This window comes from Polyodon spathula, chromosome 5 (assembly GCF_017654505.1).
Source record: "Polyodon spathula isolate WHYD16114869_AA chromosome 5, ASM1765450v1, whole genome shotgun sequence".
Classification (NCBI taxonomy): domain Eukaryota; kingdom Metazoa; phylum Chordata; class Actinopteri; order Acipenseriformes; family Polyodontidae; genus Polyodon; species Polyodon spathula.
This window is the reverse complement of record NC_054538.1, coordinates 21108166-21122133: the sequence shown is the minus strand read 5'-3', so window position 1 is coordinate 21122133 and position 13968 is coordinate 21108166. Positions and strand designations below refer to the sequence as shown.

At 37.9% G+C, this 13968-nt stretch overlaps 1 protein-coding gene across 3 annotated transcripts in view; it reads left to right on the top strand.

The window, feature by feature from the left end:
- Positions 1-1332: 1332 nt before the first annotated feature.
- LOC121315714 (ribosome-binding protein 1-like) overlaps positions 1333-13968 on the top strand; it is a 32039-nt gene continuing 19403 nt past the window's right edge. For 2 of the 3 annotated variants that reach the window (XM_041250059.1, XM_041250057.1), the window contains exons 1-2: positions 1333-1495; positions 5641-6322. In XM_041250059.1, coding sequence (XP_041105993.1) covers positions 5671-6322 — 652 coding nt within the window. In that variant the 5' untranslated portion in view covers positions 1333-1495; positions 5641-5670. Of the gene's footprint in view, positions 1496-5304; positions 5322-5640; positions 6323-13968 lie in introns of those variants that run through there. The other variant, XM_041250058.1, reaches the window with a different exon arrangement.

Here is a 13968-nt window from a genome sequence, read left to right as displayed (position 1 = left end):
GGCAATGCACACATCCAGTTTAATAGGCAGTAGCTTTATCACTATGGAAGGAACATTTGTGGATTTGACTGAAGTTTAGCATCATTGAATCCTGTGCACAAAACTTTAAGGACTGTGTGACTGTTTTTTTAAGGACTTTTTTTTTTTTTAAAGGCACAATTTATTAATTAAATGAAGTTTCCAGATCACAAAACCTTTTTTATATAAACAATTTTAGAAGGTTTTAGTTTATTAAAAAAAATTCAAACCACTGTTTGATCAAAGACAATGTTAATAAATGCTCTTTGGTCACTCTTTAATAGTCCTTAAAACAGTCCTTAAAGTTCTGTGAATATGGCCCAGTATGATTCTGAATTAAGCCTATGAAAGCTCAAGACAGCGCAAATCAGATAAACAAAGACAACAAATCAAATGCTTGTCGACTTAACTCGTTAAACATGAATGTAGATGAGGCCGAGTCTGTTGCACTGCTGTTAAGATGCTCGCTTGCAGTGCAAAGGGTCGCTGGCATGTGTCTCCCGCTCTGTTACACCAGTATCCTGATATGCTAACGATTTGTATTTATTTTTTGAATCACTATTAATCGGCAATATACATGTATATATCATATTATATATATATATATATATATATATATATATATATATATATATATATATATATATATATATATGATCGGCTGGCGTTCTGTATCAAGTAGATCGAAATTATTATTATTATTTTTTTTTGTGGGGGTATTTTACTATAGTTGAAAGGACTGTAGTGCAAGTTAAATGCCTTTATAGGAGAGTCAGTAGTTAAGACGTTATCTGTGATACTTAGAACTCACGATTGACTGTTTAAAAGTGAAATTGCGTGCACACTTATTTGCTTCAGCATTAAACGAAAAAGACTTAAATAAAATGCAGTGCATCCTAACAGCGTAAGATGTACACGTAATGCTATTTTTAAAGCAGCAACCCCCTTTCAAAATCCCATTCAAATCCCATTCATTTAGTTCTGAATTTTCATTTCTGCAGAATATGGTTATTGTAGTTTCATTCTCAGGCTATTCCATTAAAATCCTACGGATTACCCGGATTACCTGAGCTACAAAAACTACGAATCGCAGAATGCATTTCGGCGTACTATAGAGGGGGGAGGGGGGTGGCGCCACCCGGTGGGGGTGGGGAGGGAAAAACTACATGTACACCGTTTGTTCCCCACGGATAAACTCCACTCAACCGCTTTTTGATTGGTTAAAGTTTGCTTAACTCATATATAGAGGTCCAATGAAAAAACAAAACGGGTAAATAGAGGGCGGGAAATATGTGGGCCCTGACAGGCTTTTTGCCAGCTCAGAAAGAAAGTGCCACGACGCCACAGACAGCGGAGAGAGCGAGGGACAGGCGTAGGGTGGCTGTGGCAGGAAACAAGTACTAAGAGTAATACAATAGACAGCGTAAAGTTGTAAGTTACAGAAGCCGTGTGCAATTCTCACAAACCCAGTGATCAGGTAATGTTGAACTAGATGAAGTTCAATTAATTTCTGATGAATATTTGCTGTGTCTTGAAAAGAACGTATAGACTGTAGTTTTTGATATGTAACAGATTGTTGCATTTTTTTTTTTTTTATTCAAAATATGATACTGGTTACATGTTTTGGTCTTTTTAATGATAACAACTGGATGACATTTATTGGTTATCTTTAATGTTATGGGATAGGTATGTGAAAAATGCACTTAAAAAAAAAAAAAAAAAGAATACTGTCGGAAAGCTAACGGATGACAGCCTACAAGCTAACCTTTTTGATTAACCTTATTTAAAAAAAAGAAAAACAGGTTTAACTCTCTTCAAGGTCTGCTTTGAGAGAAGTTCCAGACGAAAACACGCAAAGCAAACTACAACGGTGACAAATCTCTGACGTGCATTGTAACTGTATTGAAAACTTGAAATATATATATATATATATATATATATATATATATATATATATATATATATATATATATATATATATATATATATATGTGTGTGTGTGTGTGTTTGTTTTTTACAACCAAAAAGTGCATAGAATATGAACCGCTGTGGAAGTGAAGTTTGTTAAATGATGCTGTACATTTGTTTCTCTTCAAATGTGACGTAGGTACTATATCGAGGTAAGGTGATTGTAAAGAAGCCAAGGTAAACTTAAACATTGCAAATCAATGTGTGGATGATGCGCCTGTGTGGTTTGAATGAGAGCTACGTCGTGCTAAAAGAAATACCGAGATTTACTGGGGGGCCGCGGTTAAAGGGCAAGTTATACAGATCTGAAGTAGTAAACTTGTACGCCGGGGAAGTAACGTATCTTTAGTTCTTTATAAATACATATATTTCATGTTAATGTTATTTTGAGACTAAGTGTGTTATGTATTAAAAAAAAAAAAAAAAACATCCAGATGTGTATTAGTCAGACGCCGGTGCTGTAAATTCTTGTTTTTACTGCACTGCTGCTGCCGTTTTGTCAGATTTATTTTCTGTCTCGTGCTGCAAAGACATTTCAGAAAAGTTAAATAAAAAAATAATAATTTAAAGTCTTTGACAGCATATTGGTGGCAAAAATAATTATGTTTAAACTCCGCGTATTAGAGTCCGCGTTAATTCTTAAGTAAATATATAAAGAAGAAAAAAAAAACAACTTTTTAATCGCAATAATAAAAGAAACAACTTTAAACGGCATGTCTGCATTTCCTTAGTGTCGTTTAAAAAGCAGTTTGTAATTGTCCAGATAACGTTGATTTGCAGAGGCTTTCTAAATTATAATAAGAGTCATCCCTTTTGGAAAGGTGAGATTCACGTGCACTGTTTGAGATTGGCCTCCACTCGGGCTATTTGGGGAAAAAATCATCGCCTTCAGCAGTTAACTTTTTCGGGAAGTTAGGCTGTGGGAATTTTTCTTATGCAGACTTTGGCTGCAGTGGAGGAACCAAATAGTCCACAGAGGGATTCTCAGGATCCTAATGCTCGTGAATTCCTTTCTTGACGCAAGAGTAACAAACGAGCAGTGTGTATCTTGAGCGTTGTTTCATACACTAAAGCGATGCAATGTTGCGCTTTCTCAGTATGATCTGCTGTAATTGATGCCTTGTGTGACACACTGTAAAGGTGCCCCAGTGAGGATTTTAAATGTTTCTGTGTCATTCCTATTAATTCTTATTAATTGTAATCATAAAGTATTAAAAACAGTATTTGCTATGAAGCTGATATTGTGTTTTTGAAGGTTTTTATTTGTTGAAGTCATGTCCCATGAACATATTTTAGTAGTACCTTTTTGAGGGGTGGATATGGCTTCTATCACTTAACTACTTTATTGAAATGTACAAGAAGCTGGGGTGAATGCAGCAGAACTGCTGTCCAATGACAGGAATGTTGCGCCAGGCTGACACCTAAGGCTAAGCGTGGACGTGTTCTGTTTTCATACACTGTGTGTTCCTTTTACATGGTCGGTGCATTTGGTCTTCCGTGGTTCCTGCTGTTGGAGGTAGTAATTAAGATTGACTGTAGATAATACAAGAATTCTGTCTCCGTCCAATGTTAGAAATGGGGAAACAGTACCTCCCCTAGAATTCCTTTTGGTATGCAAAAGCAAGAATCTGGAAGTGTTAACACATGAGCAACTTTATGGTACACGATTGTAAACTCGTCCTGCGCGAAAGAACAAAGTGCAATTGTAAAAAGTAGAGGAATCATTTTAAGTGAAGGCTAGGGTAAGTTTTTAGTTGGAATTGAGTAATCTGTGCAGCACAGATTTGTGTGAATAACCTGTTGTGTTATGTTAAATAAAATAAACACTAGTTGTTCAGATAGAATACTAAACATGTAGCTTTGTAGTGGGAATTCAAGTTTGCATTTTAATTGGGTTAGTTATAGACAGACTATTGCGCCCCAAACTGGAACGGAGTTTGAAATAGTCATTTCCTGATAACAATGAGATACATTTGTAGAAAGATTTTGTAGATGGTTATGAAACAGAAGTTTGAAACCCAGTCTTTGACTTGGATTGAAAGGAATTGATGTCTGTTACTGTAAGTGTGAAAGATTCCTCCTGCTCTGGGCTGGAAACAGTATTGGATGTAGCTCCACAATGATTTCAGTTGACATTTGAAACCATACTGCAACTGAGTCTGAAGCCATAAACTCCTCTAACCTGACAGGGGGAGTACCTGGACTACCAATCAATGAAAAATATGGACACTAAACAGTTTTTTTTTTTTAATGATGTTTGCATTTCAGAAGTATTGTCTTTGGAATGGTCAGTGTTCAAAATACCACACTTTTTTAATTTGAAACGGCGTGTGGGTGTTTGAATGATGCTGGCGATGGGTTCTCACTAGGCAATGAGGTGGAAGATACTGTGCTGCATTGGCAGGTACAGGGTTACTGTGCTTAATCTCCTAATTACATGGGCAAGACTAGGAGGAAGAACTGTCTCCATACTGCACAGCCTGCAAAAAGGACTGAAATTTTGTATGCACTGGACTTCAACAGAATTTAAAATCTGTTTAGCCTGTCATGTTCTTTGGAGATACCTGCATATAACTTAAACCAATGACATTAATCAGATAGTGAACTCCCAGATGAATCTAAAAATTATATATTTATTTATTAGTGCTAGGACAAGCATAGTGTTTTCATGTGTGGATATTCGCCTATAATTTAAATATTTATTCGGATATTAGTTCATTTTCAAAATGTAATAAAAGCCATTAATTGCTCTCAACGCAGGCAGAGACAGTATTGCAGCAGGGGCAGGGACTTGTGGCCATGACCTTTGTGTGTGTGCCTTTATTTTACAGCAAGACATTACAATATGTAACATGCTAAAGTAGACAAATATTACAGAAGTAAAGAATACATTGTGTAGGCCTTACTTTATCCCAATGAATTAACTACAAAACAAAGTATGCCAAATAACAGTTCAAATCAAATGTTGTTTTGTTTATTCCCGAAACAAATACTACATAAAGCTGACACTTTTTTGTAGCTGAACAAGCAAATGAAAACAAGCAAATAAAACAAACATGGAAATGGTATTATAAAATCAAGGGGAAAAAACTCACTGTTTTGGTTCTCGTTTATTACATTCCACATAGCAAAGTCGCAACAAAAAATATATAATATGTAAAACCTATGTAACAATCTCTGCACAGCATTTCCAGCAAGGTGGACACTGTTTAAGCGAGGCATTTCAGAATGACGTGCTTGTCTTTTTTTCTGTCGTATGAGATTTCTGTCTCTCTCTAGCAGCACAACGCGGATGGCCTGCCATGGAAATCACTGTGTGTGCGCGCCATAATCTGGTTTGCTTACTTTTTGCTGTCTAAAACTTTTAAATAGAGGCTCAAGAGCTGCTGTTTTTTTATTTTGTTTTATTTATTTATTTGTTTATTTATTTATTTCAAATGTTAAAAGCCAGCAGCTGGGCTCCAGACAGACACAACAGTGGGTCGGTTGCACTCGCTTGGACACACGATGGTCTGCCATGTCATTATTTTTACATTGAAAATAATCAAAAATAAAATTAGTATATATAGTTTATTATTTATTTATTTATTTATTTATTTATTTATTAAAGTGATAAACATTACTAACTTCTGCTTCATTTGTTTGTTTTTTTAGGATCAATCCGATTGGTAATAACAAGCAAAGATGGATATCTACGACCCCCAAACTCTTGGTTTCATGGTCTTTGGTGGCTTCATGGTCATCTCTGCCATCGGGATTGTCTTGGTCTCCACATTTTCCATGAAGGAAACCTCCTATGAAGAAGCTCTAGCTAAGCAAAGGAAGGAACAGGAGAAGCTTCAACCCAAATCTGAGAAGAAGAAGAAGGAGAAGCTGGCAGAGAAGGGAAAAGCTAAGAAGAAGAAGGAGGACAAGCCCAACGGAAAGATCCCGGAGTCAGAACCCGCTCAGGAGACTGTCAGTGAATCTGAACCCGAGGTCACCGCTATCGTCCCTGAGCCCACTGTCCCTGAGATCCCAGTTGAAGCCCCCCGCCAGGCCCTTCAGGAGCAGCCTGCCCCCTCCCCCAAGGACAAGAAGAAGAAAGAGAAGAAAGTGGCTAAAGTAGAGCCGGCCCCCAGCGTCCTGGCACATCAGGCCCCAGTTTCTAAATCCACCCCTTTGCTGGAGGCAGTCACCAAGGAGGTGCCCGTCATGGCTGTGCCTCCAGTCGGAGCCCCCCAGAGCGCCCCTGTTGCCCCCGCCAAGAAGCCTGAGGTGGCTGCCAGCCACGACGATGTTAAGCAAGAGGGGGCTTCGAAAAAGAAGTCTGTTGCCAAGAAGAAGGCTGAGCCAAGTAAGTCCTCTTCTAGTCATTTTTTATGTCCTACCTCCATTGCTCCATCTCTATTCCTTTTGCTCAGCACAGGATGTAAACTGTGAACTTAAATATGGCTAGGACCCTCTAGTAACCTGTAATGGTCTTTACTTTTTTAATTTCAAACAGTCTTTGTGTACGTGACATTGAGTGTTCCCAGAGTAGTGACTCACTTTTTTTAAAAGCAACTTCAAGAAATGGGCACCAAGATAATGTCCATCCTGTCATTTTGTACAGAGAACCACTTATCCAATTATAATCACATTTTGGTTTGTGCATAGTTTAGAGGATGTTATTAAGAGTGTCATAACCTGGGGATATAAGATGATGCCTGTCTGCCTATCCATCCATCCAGCACAAATCTGCTTGTTTGGATATTGATTTGTTGTGCGATTTCATAGGCTGGACAATTGGTTAAACCTGTGTGGTTATTTGTTTTATTTAAAAAGCATGCAGTTGTATAAAGATAATGAGGGTGGGATGTAAGACGAGCATCTGGTGGGTACCAGAGCTGTATGTTTATTGTGCTGTCATAGATTGCTATGCATCTTTTGCCTTTTTAAAATAAACACCCTAGCACTTCTTTCATCTTCAGCCGTTAATATGTTTTCAGCAGCCTCATTAGTTAAAGGAAATTGCTTTTAATTTGGGTGTTGCCTAGGCAGTCACATTGACAGTAAATGCTGTCATCACCAACTGTTGTCAACAAAGAAAGAAATATAACCCCTGTGAATCATATCAGTAAATAGAGCAATATTTTAATTTTTTCACAGGGGGAAGAAGTAGATAGAAATAAGCTGGTCTTTTTGGTTTGACTTGCCGACATGCAGTATACACTTACTGTATCAGAACCTAGGTCATGGTTCTGTTTCTTTTTGGGCTAAGGAAGGCTACGTGCTCTGACCTGCATGTCCAAATTGGATCTTATTAACTGCTGTAAAGGGAGCTTGTGGTGCCCTTAACTGAATGAGATCATGTGTGGGACAGATACGTGGTTGTGCAGGTTCAGGAGAACCATTTTATTTTATTTTGTCATTGGAGTGGAACACTGTTTTGAAAAGATATCCTTAATCTTCATGTACATGTGTAGGTATGTACAAAAAAAATAAATAAAAAAATAAAAAATCCTATAATTTACACACTCCCAGGTCGACAGCTACGTTTAAAAACAAATTGCCACTATACTTTTTTTTTTTTTTTTTTTAATAAATATACATTATTTAATATGTTTTATGAATAAAAACAATAGCAATAAAAAAAACACCTTGTTCTATTTTTTAATTGAGAAGGTCTGCAACAGTCTCTATGGGTCACTCCTCCCACCCCTCCAGTTCTAATGTCAGTGTTGTTTTCTTTATAGAAGTATCAGGGGTGAGTATTCCATGAGGGACATATCCTAGACACTAATACAGTTCTATGCGTGGTGCACGCAGTCTACTGCCAGTATAAACACAGGAACTTCTTTTCCAGAGAACTTTGTGACGTCATGGCACATTTTAGCAGATCAGTGCATTCTGAGGCATGGGGGCGATTTATCGCTTAGTCTGCCCAGGATTGTTGTTAGAGTTATGATTTTTAAAGAAGCCACAATGTGCTATAATATACAGTAGTACTTGGATATCTACCGTTCTTAGATCTGAATCTGGTAACTAATAGTGGTAATGGTCTTCCTCCTCACCTGTCCTCCTGTTTTCCAGATGTTAGAAATTCCATGTTTTGAGTGCATAATCTGAGGTGCAATAAAACTTCAAACCTAGCCTATGTGCACATCTGCCTGCCACTGGAGCTCCAACTCAAACTAAATGGAAAGGATTTCAAGTGGAATGAAGTTATTCACAGGTGTTCTGCTTTGCGCCGCACATTCCAGTACACGTGTCCAGTGTAATTAAATCGGAAGCTCTTACTTTAAATTCAGCTGTCTACTTCTGTTTCTTTGACTCTGTATTGCCTTAGGGGGTCGTTAACCATGTTTTAATGTGATGTTTTGGCTTGTTGCTTCATCAGTATTTAGCAGTCAAAAGTAATTTCAGTCCAAGTGCTGCTATTACTTTCACACTAGTAGAATTCTCACCCTCTTCATTTCCAAATCATTATGTGGCATGTGGCACACACTGCAGCTCAAAAATGGGATCAATTGGAATGTGGCTGTGACTCTGGCAAGCCTAATCCTGCAATATGTAAGGCAAAGCAGTATAAACAGAACTGGGGAGCTGCAAGAGGTAATAGTGGTCTTGAATGCTGAAGGTGTTTGGCCATCTGAAGACTTTAATATATAAAGTTCTGCAAAGAGACAGAGAAGTCCTGTTTTCTATCCCCATTTTTATTGAAATCGTTTCACAATTAAGAATTGCAGCATACCAGCTTGGTGTTCAGCTGCCTGTAAATGGAAGCTTTTCAAAGAGGGAACTTGACAAGGCCCTTCATTGTGAGTTGATGCTTCAGAGACATCTCCATATTGACAGTGCTTTGTTCATTGTGTCAGGCCACTCGGTTCTTTTTTTTGTTTGTTTTAGCAGATGTGTGTAATAAGAAGTGTAACAAATAAAATAGTTATCTAAATATCTATAAATGTTATTAGATTGATGTGGTTGACTCTTCATTTTTAATGACACAAACCTGATGTGAACAGACTGGCTCATGTGGTGACCTCAGGCCAAGAAATGCAGGGCACAGAGTGGTGAGTGCAAGCCGCTGTTGCACCAGTTTATTTATAAATAAATAAAAGGTTTGAACAAAACAGAAACCAACACTGCACTCAAAACAAAATGGCACTGTGGCCAAAACAGTCATGAAACTAAAACAAGTGTCGTGCTGATGGTAGCAATTGCTTTCTAGTAAAGCTGCTTGTTTTTATATTGTGACAGAGGGATTAACTGGCTATCAATGACCTAGTTTATCCCCCGGGCACATTCGGCACAGGGTTTCTTATACACGTGGTCAACAGCCAGTTTGTCAGTAATCACTCTCTGTTGACCACGCATTCTCATGATTTTATCTGGATGGGACATTTTAACCCCATCCAGGCTGTAAAATAACAATAAAACAGAGTGTTTTTAAATACATGGACACGGGCGTGTTGTACCCCATCACACCTGACTAAAGTTGTTTTTCATGCCCAATTTATTTATTTGTATTTTAGAGAAATAATAGCCCATTAAGTACCAAATTACTTTATTTGTCAAAATCAGAACACAAGCTGTATTTGTGTAATTTGATACATTACATTTAGACTTCTCATTTTGTGGTCAACAAAATTAGATTTAAGTTATCATAACAATATAATTTAAAATAACAGGTACAGTATATTATAAATTACAGAGTAGCCTGGCCTCAAATGAGGACACTGGCACTTCATGGGTTAACATTACATTCTTCTGTCAGCCTCCACCTGTGTTCCCTACAAGCACCAGAGAGGCAGATCTGTTTTGTTTGTCAGTCATAATCGGGTTCTTGTTCTCTATAGGAACGGTACGAGGCCTCAAGATTCAGGTACAGTATGGTTCTAAGTGCAGTGTAAGTCCTTGAGGAAAAATCACCTTTAAAACCACTTCCTATCTGCCAGTGCTGCAGGGAACTTCACTAATACAGTACAGTGTACTGGACTTATCAGTTTCAGTCGCATTCCATGCCAGTTCAAGGGATATTGTAGCTTGAACTCCATTAATGTTTAACTTGTTGGAATTGATATACAGCACTTGCATGTGGTGTTCTTCACACTAGTTTTTATTTACTGTTCATATTGTAAATCTACAGGAAGGCAGTCATCACTAATTAATGGGTAAACTGGTAAAGATTACCCCTTTTTAGCAAAGCCTTTTTTGGTCTATAAGTCATACATTCTTGGACATCATAGTTCCTCCCTAGTTACAAAGTCTTAAGGATATTAAACATAAAACCAATATTACATTCCTGGTGAATGTCGTCATTTGAATTGTGATAGTGTGGGTTATGGACAACTCGACAGCAAACTTCGGGATCAGATTTCCACAACGAGGGAGCATAAGACTGCTAATTAGTGCTAATTTAGATTTCAGAGACAGTTCAAGGCAGTGATTTCTAAAGGCACATCGACTTCAATAAGTTAATACAGGGGTAATGCATTGAATGGGTTTTCACCCCCTTCTGTTCTTCTGAAGGGCGAGTGTATATAATATGTGTATACAGAAGATGCTGTAGATCCACTGCGAGGCAACTCGCTTTTAAAGTCCAATAGATTATAGGGTGACCAGACATCCCCTTTTCCCATCAACTGTCCCTGTGTCTCAGAGTTTTTCCCTAAGCTTTAAAGTCTCTATTTGCAACTGCACCAGGTAGCACTCCTTACTTTTAATTATGTAATCTGTTTCCAGTCATATTGAAATATTTATTATCCTATATGTTACTGTAATAAATTGAAAGTATACAAATAGGGTGTGTGTATGTATGTGTGTGTATGTGTATATATTTATATATATACATATATACATATACAGTGGCTTGCAAAAGTATTCAGACCCCTGACCAATTTTCTCATATTACCGAATTACAAATGGTACATTGAAATTTCGTTCTGTTTTTATTTTTAAACACTGAAACTCAGAATCAGTTATTGTAAGGTGACATTGGTTTTATGTTGGGAAATATTTTTAAGAAAAATAAAAAACTGAAATATCTTGCTTGCATAAGTATTCAACCCCTGTGCTGTGGAAGCTCCCAGTTTGCACCGATGAAAGAAATTGCCCTAACGAGGACACAGTTACCTTACCATTGGCCTCCATCTGTGAACCATTAAAGTTGCTGTCACATTTTCTGGATAAAAACCCTACTGTTGAAGGATCATTGGTAAGGCTATGAATCTGAAGGAAAATGAAGACCAAAGAGCATTCTACAGAAGTTAGAGATAAAGTAATACAAATGCATAGATTAGGGAAAGGGTGCAAAATAATATCCAAGTTTTTGTATATCCCAGTGAGCACACTTGGATCAATAATCGGGAAGTGGAATCTGTATCACACCACCCAGGCACTGCCAAGAAAAGGCCGTCCCTCAAAACTCCGCGCTCAAACAAGAAGGAGACTTGTGAGAGAAGCCACAGAGAGGCCAACAATCACTTTGAAGGAGCTACAGAGTTCAGTGGCTGGGAGTGGAGTAATGGTACACCAGTCAACCATATCAAGAGCTCTGCATAACACTGGCCTGTATGGGAGGGTGGCAAGAAAGAAGCCATTACTCAAAAAGTACCATCTGAAAGCGCTTCTGGAGTTTGCCAGAAAGCGTGAGAGTGACCCAGCTGCGATGTGGGAAAAGGTTTTGTGGTCAGATGAGACCAAGATGGAGCTTTTTGGCCAAAACTCAAAACGCTATGTGTGGTGAAAACCTAACACTGCCCATGCCTCAAGACACACCATCCCTACAGTGAAGTATGGTGGTGGCAGCATTATGCTGTGGGGATGCTTCTCATCAGCAGGGACTGTGCATCTTGTTACAATTGAAGGAAGAATGGATGGAGCAAAATACAGGAAAATACTGCAAGATAATCTGCTTCAGTCCACTAAAAAACTGAAGCTTGGGAGGAAATTCCCCTTTCAGCAGGACAATGATCCCAAGCACAAGGCCAAAGCAACATTGGAGTGGCTCAAGAACAAAAAGGTGAATGTCCTACAGTAGCCCAGTCAAAGTCCTGATCTCAGTCCCATTGAGAATCTGTGGCACTAATTGAAAAATGCGGTCCACAAGCGTCGTCCAACTAACCTGAACAACCTGGAACAAATCTGCTAAGAATTATGGTCCAAAATCACTCCGACACTGTGCAAAGCTGGTACATACTTACCCCAAAAGACTTAAAGCTATTATTGCAGCAAAACTTGGCTCTACCAAATATTAATGTGTCGGGGTTGAATACTTATGCAAGCAAGATATTTCAGTTTTTTATTTTTCTTAAAAATATTTCCCAACATAAAACCAATGTCACCTTACAATAATTGATTTTGAGTTTCAGTGTTTAAAAATAAAATATCGAACAGAACGAAATTTCAATGTACCATTTGTAATTCAGTAATATGAGAGAATTGGTCAGGGGTCTGAATACTTTTGCAAGGCACTGTCAAAGATGCCCGATTACAGCCTTGCTGAAGCACCCCCAGATCATCACCGATCCTCCACCACATTTCACAGTGGGTGCGAGACACTGTGGCTTGTAGGCCTCTCCAGGTCTCCATCTAACCATTAGACGACCTGGTGTTGGGCAAAGCTGAAAATTGGATTCATCTGGGGGTGCTTCAGCAAGGCTGGAATCAGGTAGATTTGTCTTTGTGAAGGACGCATGAATCAATCCAAGTACAAGGTTGTCCTGGAAGAAAACTTGCTTCCTTCTGCTCTGACAGTGTTCCCCAACTCTGAGGATTGGTTTTTCCAGCAGTACAATGCTCCATACCACACAGCCAGGTCAATCAAGGTGTGGATGGAGGACCACCAGATCAAGACCCTGTCATGGCCAGCCCAATCTCCATACCTGAACCCCATTGAAAACCTCTGAAATGTAATCAAGAGGAAGATGGATGGTCACAAGCCATCAAACAAAGCCGAGCTGCTTGAATGTTTGCGCCAGGAGTGGCATAAAGTCACCCAACATCAATGTGAAAGACTGGTGGAGAGCATGCCAAGACGCATGAAAGCTGTGCTTGAAAATCGGGGTTATTTCACCAAATATTGATTTTTGACCTCTTCCTAAGTTAAAACATTAGTATTGTGTTGTTTAAAAATGAATATGAACTTATTTTCTTTGCATTATTCGAGGTCTGACAACACTGCATCTTTTTTGTTATTTTGACCAGTTGTCATTTTCTGCAAATAAATGCTCTAAATGACAATATTTTCATTTGGAATTTGGGAGAAATGCTCTCAGTAGTTTATAGAATAAAACAAAAATGTTTATTTTATCCAAACACATACCTATAAATAGTAAAACCAGAGAAACTGATAATTTTGCAGTGGTCTCTTTAATTTTTTCCAGAGCTATATATATATATATATATATATATATATAATGTGTGTGTGTGTATGTATATATATATATATATATATATATATATATATATATATATATATATATATATATATAGATGCTTTATGTCATCACAATGTGTTTTACACTTGTGTTATGAGTGCCAGCCAGTGATGCCTAGATTAAGGACATGATATAAATTGAAAATGCACATGTTTGTACTGTAGTCCAGTGTCTGTGCACAGAGACAGACTGGTTTTTGTCATTGTGCTCAGACAGCTGAAGAAATTCTTTTGGAGTTGTAGTGAAAAAAATAAGCTGACAAATGTTTTTTGATTCAAAAACAGTTTATATACAGGAAAGGTATACCTCCAATACAATCACATAAGCATGATACTTTGGACAAGGCCCCCCCCCACTTGTGACAAAGTATTGTTAGGCTGTGAAAAACCACACGTAGCTGGTTTTGCTGATGGGAAATGAAAAGAACTCCAAACTGCCATAATACTATATAGAAACTTAATATAAAAGCATATTAATGCAACTGAATTAGTAAACACATTAAAACGACTATAAATAACACATTCACACACAATTTAAACATAATGATTAAAAACAACTTAACTATAAAAGACACACATAT